The sequence below is a fragment of the Onychostoma macrolepis genome, chromosome 13 (genome assembly GCF_012432095.1).
Source record: "Onychostoma macrolepis isolate SWU-2019 chromosome 13, ASM1243209v1, whole genome shotgun sequence".
Classification (NCBI taxonomy): Eukaryota; Metazoa; Chordata; class Actinopteri; order Cypriniformes; family Cyprinidae; genus Onychostoma; species Onychostoma macrolepis.
The window spans coordinates 16,750,738-16,764,642 of record NC_081167.1 but is presented as its reverse complement, the minus strand read 5'-3'; the positions used below and the strand labels follow the sequence as shown (position 1 = coordinate 16,764,642).

Below are 13,905 nucleotides of genomic sequence, written 5' to 3'. Positions count from 1 at the left end.
AGCTGAATTAATTGCTTAGCTAAATCTTTAGCTAAGCCTTGCATTGTATTAAATACCTTTTATATTTTATTTATTTTTTTTATTTATTTCTTTTTTTTTAATTGATTGATTTATTTATTTTTTTGTACCGACAATATATGTCCTGCCCCCATCTCCCTCTGTATCTGACCACTGAGCACCTGCTCGTACTGTTGGTCAAACCCAACTGCGTCAGTCTGTGGGTTGGAGAGGGAGAAGGTGTTAACAGCTCAAAATGTCACCGTTGGCCCCCGTACTCAACAAAACGACGCCCCCCCAATCTCGCTCTCCCGCATGACGTCTTCTGACAACATACTCCTGAGCTCCAACTCTCATTATTGAACTGAGTCCCACACAATGACATCACAAGACACCTTTCTAGCTCTGCTCATGATACATTTGAGGGGTACCAGGGGCAGAGGGGCCTCAGCACTAACCACAGGACTGAAACACAACATAAAGTCATACTTTCACCAACTTGTACTGATAGTTTCAGGTCACATGCTTTACTTCTGCTTTTCAACAGAGCTCACAGTCAAAGAGGAACAACATTAATACCGTGTCTTTAAAAAGAACAGCATAGGGAACTTAGAAATTCTCTATCTTTATATTGTTGTCTCATGCAAACACTAAAATATTCATTTTTTTAGAAGGCGTGCTAAACACCGTGTTTCAGCTTGGTGTGATGTAGGTACACTCTCTAGAAGACTAAAATAAACTTCGTGAACTTCAGTGGTGTTTTGATCTCGCGCTCAAACGCTTTAATTATTGAGGTCGAACGCAAACATTATCATTTGAGAACGAGCAGTGTGTTTGTGGTTCTGTCGTTCACAGTGCTGTCATCACGGAAAAAATAAGTGGAAACGAAAACAACACTTAGACATTTCAAAACTGCCCGTATGTTTGAGTGCGAAGGGTTGAGGATGACCTCTGTTGGTCATGGGTTTACAGCACATTTGATTTACGCACTTCAACTCAGAGCTCGTACGCACATTACGCACCGGTGGTGCCGCCAACAGGCTTCTTCAGTGTTAACAGGCTGTAGCCTTCAACTTTTAATGGAAAGAGAAATTTTAAATTCTGTTAGGGATTAAGGAAAATTTTCAGTTTGGTTCTCTTTTTTTTTTTTTTTTATACAAAGAGGCCAAATTTCTACTTATAGATTTATTACATAAAATTTTTTTAAAGTAATTTTAACTTATTATTTAACTTAACTTTAATTTTAAATTATTTTTATTTTAATAAGATAAAATAATGACTGTATGCAAAGTATTATGTGTATTGGTGTAAAGTACTCCTTTTTATTTAATTTTATTGCTTTTCTTTTTTTTTTTTTTTTTTTTTTACTTCAAAGTTACCTTTTAGTTTTTAATAAAGGAAAATCTTTAATCCGGTTCTCTGATGTTTATACAAAGAGGCCAAATTTCTACTAATAGATTTATTACATAAAACATTTTTTTAAGTAGCCTAATTTTAACTTTAAGTAATTATTTTTATTTTAATAAGATAAAATAATGATTTAATGCAAAATATGTGTATTAGTGTAAAATATTCCTTTACTTTAAAGTTACTTTTTAGTTTTTAATAAAGGAAAATATTTAATCTGATTCTCTGATGTTTATATAAAGAGGCCAAATTTCTATTTATAGGCTTTAATCTTAATTGAAGTAATTCTTTTTATTTTAATAAGACAAATTAATGATTTAATACAAAGTATTGGGCCAATGATATTAAAATCTATCCAGTGTAATAAATGTAAAAATGTATGGTGTCAGGAGACAGACAAAGAGAGAGATTTATTTTTAAAAATTGTATTCAATTGTTGCTTTTTATTTATTTATTTATATTGCTATTTTCTTTTCTCTGTAGCTACTTTATTTTGTACTTATATTTCATTTTATTTGTTCATTATTTATTTATTTTACATTATTTAACATTTCACAACATCTCATTGCAAGCAAACACTATACACTTTGTTACACTTTGGGTTGACTGGAAATGCATGTATGTATATATGTATAATTGACTGATAGATAGATAGATAGATAGATAGATAGATAGATAGATAGATAGATAGATAGATAGATAGATTGATTGATTGATTGATTGAATATATTTTATCTGCATTAAATTACACACAAAGTCAACACTGATTTGCTGTGGTTTCTAATGCAATTTGTTATTGATATTTCCTAGTTTACTCTCTCTCTCTCTCTCTCTATATATATATATAGATATACATATTAGTGCTGTCGAACGATCAATCGCAATTAATCGCATCCAAAAAAGTTTTTGTTTACATAATATATGAGTGTGTACTGTGTATATTTACATTTACATTTAGTCGTTTAGCAGACGCTTTTATCCAAAGCAACTTACAAATGAGGACAATAGAAGCAATCAAAACCAACAAAAGAGCAACAACATGCAAGTGCTATGATAAGTCTCCGTTAGCCTAACGCAGTACACATAGCAAGGTTTATTTTAGGTTTTTTTTAGATAGATAGAATATATCTATTTTTAGGAAGCTATAAAAGCTATACATACATCCATAAGTCTCTTGAGAACATGTGTACTTACTATGTGTATATTATAGAAATATGTATGTATAATGTATATTGTGTACAACTGTATATTGTTTATTGTATACTGTGCAAATGTGTATATTGTGTAAAGTGTGTATATTGTTGTATATTCTTGTTTATGTATATTGTAAATTTTCATATCTTGTTGCTTGTACTGCCATGGCACAGAGTCTGCACCTAAGAATTTCACCATTGGTACACTTGTGTACATGATGTGTGACAATAAAGAGATTTGATTTGATTTGATATATTAGGGGTGGGAATCACCAGTGGCCCCACCATAAGATATTATCTTGATATTTGTGTCAAGATACAATATTATTGCGATTTATTACCTTTTTCCAACTTCAAATTATGTCCTCAAAAGAAAACTTTGGCAACATCTGTTTTAACTATAAAGAAACATTTCTCAGTTTGTTTATCTCACTTCAATTTTATTGCTGCAGTGAAAAAATGGGATTATCAAGCAGACAACCTGACCAACACTTTCATGAAAACCTGTCATAAATGTTGTATGCACCTGGCAAACTCAATTATTCATATAACAGTCTAATCTAGTCCACCTTAATTAAATGTAAACAGGTATGCACTATTACAGGTATTTTGAACAATGAAACTTGAACTTGTACAAAAAAGTTGTGCATACCCTTCAGTAAGTGGGGCTTTTGAAAGTAAATTACTGTTAAATTTTAAATAAATAAAACAGGATTGCATCCGATTTAAACGCAGACGGGTCTTTCCTGATAACTTTCCGCAATGCCGCGCCGCCATCTTTATTTTACTAAAGCCCGGCTCACAATGTGCGATTTTGGCCACGATTTGGTCGTCTGGGACAAATTTTGAAAATCCTAAAAGATTCCTATAATCCTAGGCTAAAATCCGTAGTCTTTGATCGCTGGTTTGACATGTTCACCGACAGCCGATTAATGGCTGTTGCGATCAAATTTCACCTCCGACGAAATTCTGGCAGTGTCAGAAGATTTGGCAAACAGTCCTGCAGTGTGACTACCCCTACGATGGATGTCAATCTGTCTCCGTTTTTCAAGGCAAGCTATGAGCAGAATTAATGATAGAGAATTATTCTCTCAGCCATAAACTCCGGCGCTCCCGTCCTCCGCTCACGGAATTCATCTGATGGTTGCGCCGCTGTTTTCATCTGCGTGTGTATGAATACATACACTATTCTTCTTAAACACGCCGGTATTACCGCCGTTCGTACACTTTTCATGACAGCCAACATTTCGGTCCCGCATGCAGTGCAGTTCGCGGTCACTGGACGTGTATGGGTTGATAATGTAAAACTCCGGACAAGTTTTCTTGCGCGCAGCCGTTTTTAACGTGTCTTGACTGTCGTACAGTCTGACATTAATGACAACTGAGATCCCACAGTGTGACATGATCATCATGTTCGTTCAGTCTGACAAGTACAGTCCCAAAGGATTTTTAAAAAATCGCACAGTGTGAGCCCGGCTTAATTTACCTCAAAGACTATAGAATAAGAGACTTTGCCTACGTCATGCTGAAGGTGACCCAGCTGACCTCACCAGAAAAAAAAATCAACACTGCCATCTAGTGGACTGTAAAGAAATTGATTTTATTATTCTACCAAATAGTAAAAGATCGATACTTGGCGTCCGTGTATACAGTATTGCCGCGGAAAATATCGCGATACTGCTGTGATTCCCCCCACATATATATATATATATATATACATATACTTTATTTTATTTAATTCTACTTTTTTGGCACAATTTCTCTTTGCAAATGGGTTTGCTAATGGTTTTATCAGACTGTGACGATGTATTTCTGCAATAAATCAATTAGTAGCCTAAATTTAGCTTTATTTGTGTGTTATGCTAGCATTAATTTACAAAAAGAAATGTCAACACTGCTGTCGTGAAGTCTCTAGGCTAGTTTTTGAGGGTGTAACTGATTGTTTGACATATTTCTCTCCTCTTTGCCATAGTTTCTCACTCTCTCTCTCTTTTGAAAAGTCATGGGAATGCAAATGTTGAGCAAATGTAAATCCCAAAATTATATAGGCTATATGGTCTACTTTTTACCTCTTTAGGAATTTATCCTGCTACAAACCCGAAAATGTGAAAAAGGTCCATAAAGCACATTGAAATCGAAATTGTATGATCTCCTTCTGGATCTCCTTTTTGATCTCCATTCATCAACGTTTTGTTAATACCTGAAACTGTTACTGACAGACTTTAGGACCCCTTTAAATTTACAGGCAGGTGTGATGTGATCAGGGTTAAACTCTGCGGGGGTGTAACCGAGTAAGAAGTTAAGAATGTTCAGTTCAGTCAGTGTTCCCCATGACATTCTAACTGCATCCGGCATAGTTACACAGATAAGCCCCTGGCTCTATATATAACTTGCCAACTCAGAATCCTTATCTGTTTACTAACCATTATTTTGCTTGGGAAACAGAACATTTTTAAAGTGAAAGAAATTAAGATAGGAGGAAGTTGTTTGTAATACAGCCCCTGGACAAAGGCAGTTCATCTGAAAAAGTTTGAGTGAAATGTCTTAGCATGTTAAAAACTGACTTGAAGAGCACATGAAATGTCCTTCTCATTATTTCAAATGCTCATAAAATCATGTGGCAGCCTGTCTTTACTTGTACTGAAGGCCGTTCTGTGGAGGTGCTACTGATCTTTATTAAGTTTATACAACTTTATAGCCTTTAATGTAAATCAAATATTTACATTGTGCTTCCGCGTTGCCTGTTTTGTCTCCACTTGTTCCACTTTTTGGGAATGCTGAGAATGTGATCCATAGCCTGGAAAGCATATATCTTGCGCGAGCCCTCCTTGCCAGGAATCCGACTGGATTTGGGAGTGGCACATACCAAATCTTAGGATTTGGCTCTTCCATACATGGTAAACTTCAATATAAGATGACGTAACGGTCCACCCCTAAACAAACATAGGAAATAAGCTCTTATCAGCACAGAGACCTGACATTATTCGCTCACTTCTGAGGAAGCTCCGCCCAGGTATGGTCTCTTCAACGTGAACGCCCTGTCCCGCTACAGTTAAGCTACTCCAAACTGCAGAGTTCATAGCACAGTTTACACTTCACTAATTCAGTATATCCAGCCATTTAGGCTACGTGTTGGAAGTATAATGCCTTTACGAGTTGTTTTACAAGGTCCCGGACCGTGGGGCTTCCGTCTGGTCGGGGGAAAAGATTTCGAACAACCTCTGACTATCTCGAGGGTAAGGAATTAACTTTGGATTTGTTAATCATTTAGCACAGAGGGAACATAGCTTTCATAGACATTACTAGGCCAACATATTATACTCCACAGACTGGTTAAACTTTATGAAAAACGTGTCACGCCTGCATGCAGCAGCATCCATCAGAAACGCACGTGAACGCGACCATATAGATCTGAACTTCAGTGTCGCAATGTGTCGAGCACTTGGAATAAAATGTTCAGGAGTCAGTCTCGTAGAACAAATTAGCGAATAACTAGCTCATCCTGAGGCAAAATCAGTTTCTTTCGCAAACTAGTTCTGTGGGTGATTCCATATGGTTTCGCAGATTAGTTTCAGTCATCTAAGCTTATTCATTTAAAAACATTACAAGTATTCATGGCATGAAAGCATGTTATTATGGTAATGTGACACTCAAGCGTGCGTTTCAAACTTGTACCTTCAACCGCAACAAGATGCCGTTCATCTCTTAAAGGGGCCCTGAATATTTTGGATAAACCTAAAGAAACACTACTTTAAAAAAAAAAAAAAAAAAAATATTAAAATGTTGTTCACTTGCATTAGTATCCCGTCATCAGACTACTAGAATAAGCTACTTTATTTTACATAGAGTGGGTCTCCCTTTCATGGGTGCCACCATTTTGAGATCACATGACCAAGTGTAGTTTGTTTCATAGCACATCCTGCCAACGCTCAATGTAAAAATTAAGGCCTGATCACACCAAGAACGATAACTATAATAAATATATTAGTGTCCACAACAATGCACACATGTTCTGTTTATTGTAAGTGCGTACTGAAGTTGTCATCTGTGATTCTACTGGTACCGTTACTCTGTGTCATTATCATTACAGTCGTGGTGTGGACTTTCCTATTCTTATAGAATTAGAATGATTAATTTAACTTTATAGTTACAGTTATCAATATAGTTACCATCCTTGATGTGAAAGGCCCTGTAGTTAGGGTTGGATCCAAGAGTGTCCAGAAAATAAATAAACAGTTTGTGTGAAGTGGAAGCAGTTCATAAACAAACATCTTGTGTTCTATTTGATATAAATCAAGCTTTCTGAGTGCATGTTTAACCATAACGTTTTTCTCAGAAACAAGGTGCACACCCTGACACTTTATAGAGGAAGTCATCATGTAACAACTAAAAGATACATCAAAGAGAAGTTATTTTCAAAATGATGCCATATTCTTTTAAGTTTATATTTGGGCAAGAAAAACTACACAATTTTATTCTAAAGCCTTTTAGGTTATGATGATGACCAGTTTTGATTTTTTTTCAGGTGACCCCAGGAAGCAAAGCGGCTCAAGCTGACCTTTGTATGGGGGACATGATCCTGGCCATAGATGGAGAGTCAACAGAGGGCATGACTCACCTGGAAGCACAGAATAAAATCAAAGCTTGCATTGAGGAAATGGTTCTTTCCATTGACAGGTGGGGCATTACTTTGCAAAGGCGAACATGCAGTGGTTTGTCTGAATATATTGTTAGCTGAGAGTATGTAGAGCACCCAGAAAATGAAACATCTTCCAAAAACAAACAGAAATGTAGGCTTTTATTAAATTCTTCCAGACATTGTATATTTGATATAATTAACCATTAAGGTGCCATTACTCCACTGGTCCTTGTACTGAGGTCATCTCTTACGTTTTAGTGCATTGTTTACATAAAAAAAGCACTGAATCCTGAGTTAGAGGTTGGCAGTTTTTTTTCCCACTGGTCAGGTAATTTGTACCAGAAAAAGTTCTTTAAAAGTGACAAACATCACTAAGGTTTTAGTTAGATAATGGCATACAGTGTAAATTGTTGCTGGGTCTATTTTTCAGCTCTTTTTTTTTTTTACTGAAGTCTGTAACAAGTCATTCTCACAATTTCAACATATCCTTATCTGTGTCAGTCAGCTAGATAACGTCACCTGGGTGACAAGTCTAAATCAGCAGAATTTGCAACAATGGTGTTCAATATATGACAGACAACCCAATGTGTTTTTATGCATGCAAACTTATGTAATACATGATCAGTACAACTGCATCAACGTGCCTGAAACTCACACTGGGCCCAGGCTTTTTTTTTATTGTTGAGCCATGATGGTTTTATATTTTTACTTTAATCATTTACTGATTCACTGTATGAAAGTTTTTAATTTTTTGCTTTTTATAGATCAGAGTCGAAAATGTGGTCTCCACTGGTCACTGAAGAAGGAAAGGCCAATCCATACAAGATGAATCTGGCCAATAAAGAAACACAGGTGTGTTTTAACTCTGCTTATCTGGGAGCTGAGGGATTTTTAAACGGACCCTTGATAATTTTCAATGAGCTTTAAAGGCCTTCATGGTGTCATACATAAGACTGTCATACATAACAGAACCATAGCCGCTAAACAAATAAAGGCACGGCACCATAGGCTGCCAAAGTGAAGTCATTGTTTATGTCCTAACAAGCCTTATCCATGGAGACCAGTAGGTTTATCAGCCAAAACCATGACGCAAGACCCACATCCTGTAGGCTATGTTGGAAATTTAGGGTCAGAATGTGAATGATCATAGGAAGTGTGTGGAGTTTGACTACATAGTTTGGGTGTTATAAATGTTTCCTAATTTAAGCAGAGAGAGAAACATAATAAGAAACAACTGTTAAATATGTTGTTAACAGAGGAAAGTTTCACAATGTCATTAAAACCTTAGTCATTAGTGTCGAAAAACTTTTCCGCGTCTGTTTTTGTCCTGTTGTTAAATGGTCTGTTCACATCAACTTGGTTATAATATCTACAGTTATAAAAAAAAAAGTTATGATTGATTCTCAAACCTTTTTTTCTGGTCTGAATAGTTCTTCAATTCTTATGTCTTTGGCTTTGCTTTTGTGTCATTCCAAATCTTTATGACTGTATTTCTTTTGTGAAAAACAAATGAAGATATTTTGAAGAATGATTTTCTTCATACAGTGAAAGTTAGTGGAGTCCAAAGCAACATTAGAGTTCACAGAATTTTTTCATTGTATGGACAAAAAAGAAGAAAGTAATTCATACAGGTTTGGAATGACATGAGGGTGAGTAAATGATCAAATATTTTTTTGGGGTGAAATAACCTTTTAAAGTTACTTTTCTGTTTGACGTGTTTTTGAGATTTGTACACTCATAGTACCTGCTCTTTTTCTCTGTAGGATGTGAAACAAATAGGCTCTGCTCATAACAGGAGCGCCATGCCTTTCAGTTCTGGCAGTCCAAGGGTGGTCACCAACATGTACAATAACCCCTCTGGCCTGTATTCCTCTGAGAACATTAAGAGTTTCAACAGTGCAGTGGATGACGTTCAGACTTCTGCTGCCTCCATTGAAGCCAATAAGAAGTATGAAACACACCTCACTGACATACTTGTCACAAAGTTATGTGGTACAACCAACAAGCAGAAAAAAAAACATAAAACGGGAAATTATATTACAGAGAGTCCTCTAGGTAACCTCCAGACCTTCATGACTGATAATGATGATCTGACATGACGAGGCAAAGTTAGTTCAGATTGCATCTCCCCAAAAATCTTATGTTTTTATTAATTAATAATATAATATAATTATACATTTTTATTAAAAAACATATTTTTAACCTTGAAATATACACTACTATTCAAAAACTTGGGATTGAGAATTTAAAAAAATAAAAATCTTTGAAAGACGTTTCCTATATTCACCAAATACACCATGATACATTTTTTTTTTTTTAGGAATCTTCTATAAGTACATGCATTAAAAATATCTGGATGGCTACACCACATGACATTTAAATTTTAAACTTTGTAGTTTTTCAAAAGTTTTTCATAGGGGTCCTCCGATTGATCAGCTACCAATCACTGTCGGCCGATAATCGCGTTGAGATGTTTGATCGGGGGTCTCTATATAGGCCGATCTCAAGCTGATGACTCGCCAGCAGTGAGAGGTTTAGCATGACATGCAGCAGCACCGTCTCAGTCTCTGTCCGGCGCGGGTAAAATGCAGTAATTATAATGCTGGAGGTGAGGTACAATTCATATTTCTTCATTAAATAACTTAGAAAGTATTTTGAAAACTTTCTGTGAGACGTAATTTCACAAACAGCGTGAGTGTTTAGATAAACAACAAGGCAATAATAGATGGCACTCGTGGAGGTAGGAAAAGAAAATTTATTAACCGCAGGATTGCTTGAAATAAAGATTTAAATGCAAAAGAAAAGGCAGTAGAGCTGACTGTTTCTGTCAGTGGTAAGTTTTAATGTTTGTGATGATGCAAGAAAAGTAGTTTAAATGTTTTGCCACTTGCTTGAGCAACTTAATATGTAAATCTAGATGTAAAAGTAAAAAGCATTGAATAATGTGTTTCTTATATTTATTGCATTTAAACACATATGAAAGACTGTATTACTGTACTGTGTAAAAAAAAGTTTTCTTTTTTTTCATAATGCGGAAAAAGTATTTTCAGTAACAATTTGAAATCAAAATAACGGGTAAATGTTGTGTTTGTGGTAAACAGTCATGGATCAGTAGCGGACTCTGTTCTGCTTCTGCACCGCTTGCGTACTGCACATGGACTGCATATGCACTGCAGATGGAGTATGTATGAACCTGCCGTAAACCTAGCACATACAGTTCATGAAATCAGGCTTGTGCTGTGTGTAAGCTATTGTGCAACAAGTGCATGATTGAAAAAGATAAAAATGCGTTGCATGATCAAACATGATCTCCACCCCTCAAGTAAAAAAAAAAAAAAAAAAAGTCCCCTCTCACAAGAGTCACCTAAGAGGGGAATTCATTTTCAAAAATGAAATTCAGGCCCTGAATAAATGTCTAAAAATCTTTATTGGATCATCACTATAAATAATTCTAGATCGGTATCTGTGATCGTATCGGCAAAAATCCTGATCGGAGCACCCCTAGTTTTTCAACTAGATTTCTAAAAGATGTTTTTTTTTTTTCAACTTGTCATGATCCATTGTACATCATTATGTGCTACACTCATTCCATTTCTGTGCTATATTAGTATAGTTATTTGAATTTGTCTGTCAGGGACAAAACTAGGCAGTTGGGATTGAGTTGAATAATATAATAATTTTGAGATAACATTGTTTGTCTTGTGGATGTCATCAATGTGACCTATTGCATATTTTATAGCCCAGATCCCTGTATACCTGGCCAGCCAAAGCCTGCGTTAGCTGCAGACTCTGAGGTGTACAAAATGCTGCAGGAGAATCAAGAATTAAATGAGCCTCCTCGCCAGTCTGCCTCTTTTAAAGTTCTGCAGGAGATCCTGGAAACCGGTATAATCTCATACACACCTTGTATACCGTACTACATTATGTCTGAATTACCCATAGGTCACCAGGCCTCAACTTCTGTTGACAAAATTGGTGTCTGTGATTCTGGTCATTCGTAATCATCAGTTTCTAAAGCCATGTCTGTTGCTACAGCTGTGAAACACATTTTGAGTCAGATATTTGGGCTTATAAAAGAAAGCCTCCGCATTAAATGGATTTCTGTGCCTTTGTGTCAGGTGATACAGAGAAACCCTCAGGCTTCAGAAGTGTCAAGGCTCCCAGCACAAAAATTGGAGCCTCGCTTGGGAATCCTGAAAAGCTCTCTCTTTGTGACAAATGTGGTTCAGGGATTGTGTAAGTTTCACTTTATTGGTTTATCTTTCTAGGAAACATTTTAAAGAAATGCATCTTGGAACATTTGCTTGTACTCTGCTGTATAGTGCAGTTGTGGTGTTATGCCATCTAGTGGAACATTTTGGAACTCAATCTTTTTATAATGCCTGTGGATTCTGCTGTAATTATTTCACTATAATTGTAGGATTTTTTTTTTTTTTGCAAACATGTGTTTCTAAATAACTTTGTTTCTCTTTATTTGGCTATAAAGAGGAATGACGGTCAAACTTCGAGATAAGTTTCGCCACCCAGAATGCTACGTCTGCACAGACTGCGGGATCAATCTTAAGCAAAAAGGACACTTTTTTGTCGAGGACAAGATTTACTGCGAGAAACACGCACGTGAGCGCTTCACTCCTCCAGAGGGTTATGATGTCGTCACCGTTTTTCCTAAGTAGAATGTTTCCCACGTTCTACTATAAAACTGCACATTCCCTTATGTGGGGAATTCCTTTGGAAATCTGTAACACTTTATTTGAATAGTCTTCCAGCGGGGCTGCTTTGTTGCCAATATGAATGTTTGTCAAAACTCTTACATACTCCGAAGTGCATAGATTATAAATGGACTTTGGCAACAGTAATCAGGAAATTGTGATTAGACATCACCTGAATATGTGAATATAGAGTCTATCCCAATTAAGTGCTATTGTTATCATACATTCCAATGTCTTCTTCATTCCATACATTTATCTCATTGTATAAAGGCTCATTTTATTGGTGCTAGGGTATCTTAAGGCCACTTACTGAATTTGCAGATTTTCATAAAAGGTTTTAAATTGATGATAATTAAAGTGTATGTAATCATGGTTGTATTCCCCACGCACACCAGTATGTAAAATCTATTCCATGTTTGTATATTGTCTTTTGGAATCTCCATATTTTTGTATGAAAATAACATGTTCAGCCTTGCTAGAAAAATAAAATGTTGCATATCCATTGTTCAGCTTCTGTATGGTTTATTTCTTTGAAAATGTTTGTAGGGTTTTGTTTTGTTTTGTGTTAGGAATGTTTATTATTTTGAATCATGCTGGCCTTCCAATAAAAGCCTTTCTGCAAAAGCATTATAATTATAACTAATACATTTTACAAAATTCTATAGTGTTGTGTTGTAAGCATCAACCCACACCTACTTCAGTCAAAGTCAAATATAGTATTGACCAACATAGCTAATTAACAGAACATGCATTACATTACAACATATGCAATACATGAACACCAAACTAAATAATAATAGGTAAAATCATCTAGATCTACTTAACGAAATTTATATATATTGAACAACATTGTTAACATTGATCAACCGTCTACCCTATTTTGAGCAACTATTTACCTGTTGCTCTGGGAAGCGCAGCTGAAGTAGAGCGCATGCGCAGAAAGCGAAACGTTTCATAAACAGGACAAGAGTTAAAGCTTCTTAACTAAAGTAGATTCGATATTAATTTGTGATTTTTACAATTTCTAATCTACGTGTGCACACGAATGAAAATGGATTAAAAAAAAGTGTTTTTCATTTATTTGCTTGAATTAAAAAGAAGGAAATAACACACACTATAAGTCATAAACTATTATATTTCAGTGTTAAGAAGTTTTAAAAAAGGAGCTATTTTGCGTTTAAACTTCCATTGCTTATTGGCATAAACGAAAAAATAACATTTCTACACTTATGACATGCCCAATGTGTCAGATTCGTGGTCTTTGCAAAAAAAGTCATCTTTTGCCAGATTTGCGTTGCTACTCGCAGATTAGATTAAATGTCAGATTGTCCTGAAAATTGCTGTTAAATTCCTCTAGTAATAAATCAGAGTAGTAGCCTTGAGCTTCTTGGCAATTTGATGAGTTTGTAGAGTGCCACTTGGACGCGCATGCGCTGGACGCGCTATAGCGCACATCCAAGCAAGCGCTTGGCACGGCGAGGTTCTCCTGATCCCGATCGTGATTTGAAATTTGTCGAACATGGTCTGCAATTCTCAATGTTTCTGACAATGCCCAAATGTAATTGTGCGCGAATCTCAAAGTCTCGATTTTAGTCAGTTTCGCGTCATCGGGAAAAGTTGGAAGCACGCTTCTCAGAGTATCCAGGGCGGAGTTCAGCTTATGCATGCGGTGCCTTTCTCTGTCGTTTGCCTTCACTCTGCGATTCCCACGTTGTCTTCTTGCTGATTTAACTGTCATCTTTTTCTTTATTCTTTTATTTCTTGTGTTCTCTTCGTTGAAGGTAGATGCGCAGTCTTTAGTCGCTGAGTCTATGCTGCCAAGCTCTAATTCTCTGTTGCATTTGATTTTTTGGCACTTGGTAATGTCTGTGGATCCAGACTTGAAATCTAATGCTGAACTCCAGTTAGATTTAAAGGTCCCATCCCTTCCTACCGAAGTGCACGTGGATCTTGGAGTCAT

The 13,905-nt window shown here is 36.0% G+C and overlaps 2 protein-coding genes across 2 annotated transcripts; one reads left to right on the top strand and one right to left on the bottom strand.

The window, feature by feature from the left end:
* The first annotated feature begins 5,578 nt into the window (after window positions 1–5,578).
* pdlim1 (PDZ and LIM domain 1 (elfin)) lies at window positions 5,579–12,447 on the top strand. Its single transcript, XM_058795802.1, has 7 exons — window positions 5,579–5,833; window positions 7,123–7,274; window positions 8,001–8,088; window positions 9,000–9,184; window positions 10,976–11,121; window positions 11,355–11,472; window positions 11,723–12,447. Exons 1-7 carry the CDS (start codon window positions 5,741–5,743, stop codon window positions 11,907–11,909), a joined length of 969 nt encoding a protein of 322 aa, XP_058651785.1. The 5' UTR covers window positions 5,579–5,740; the 3' UTR covers window positions 11,910–12,447.
* A 795-nt stretch (window positions 12,448–13,242) lies between these two features.
* neurog3 (neurogenin 3) lies at window positions 13,243–13,905 on the bottom strand. Its single transcript, XM_058795187.1, has one exon. The coding sequence runs from the start codon at window positions 13,903–13,905 to the stop codon at window positions 13,243–13,245; it is 663 nt and encodes a 220-aa protein (XP_058651170.1).

Coding starts and splice junctions, on each gene's coding strand:
- pdlim1 (XM_058795802.1), top strand. CDS start 5,741: ATGCCTTTACGAGTTGTTTTACAAGGTCCCGGACCGTGGGGCTTCCGT. Junction 5,834..7,122: donor AACCTCTGACTATCTCGAGG/GTAAGGAATTAA, acceptor ATTTTTTTTCAG/GTGACCCCAGGAAGCAAAGC. Junction 8,089..8,999: donor TGGCCAATAAAGAAACACAG/GTGTGTTTTAAC, acceptor TTTTCTCTGTAG/GATGTGAAACAAATAGGCTC.
- neurog3 (XM_058795187.1), bottom strand. CDS start 13,905: ATGACTCCAAGATCCACGTGCACTTCGGTAGGAAGGGATGGGACCTTT.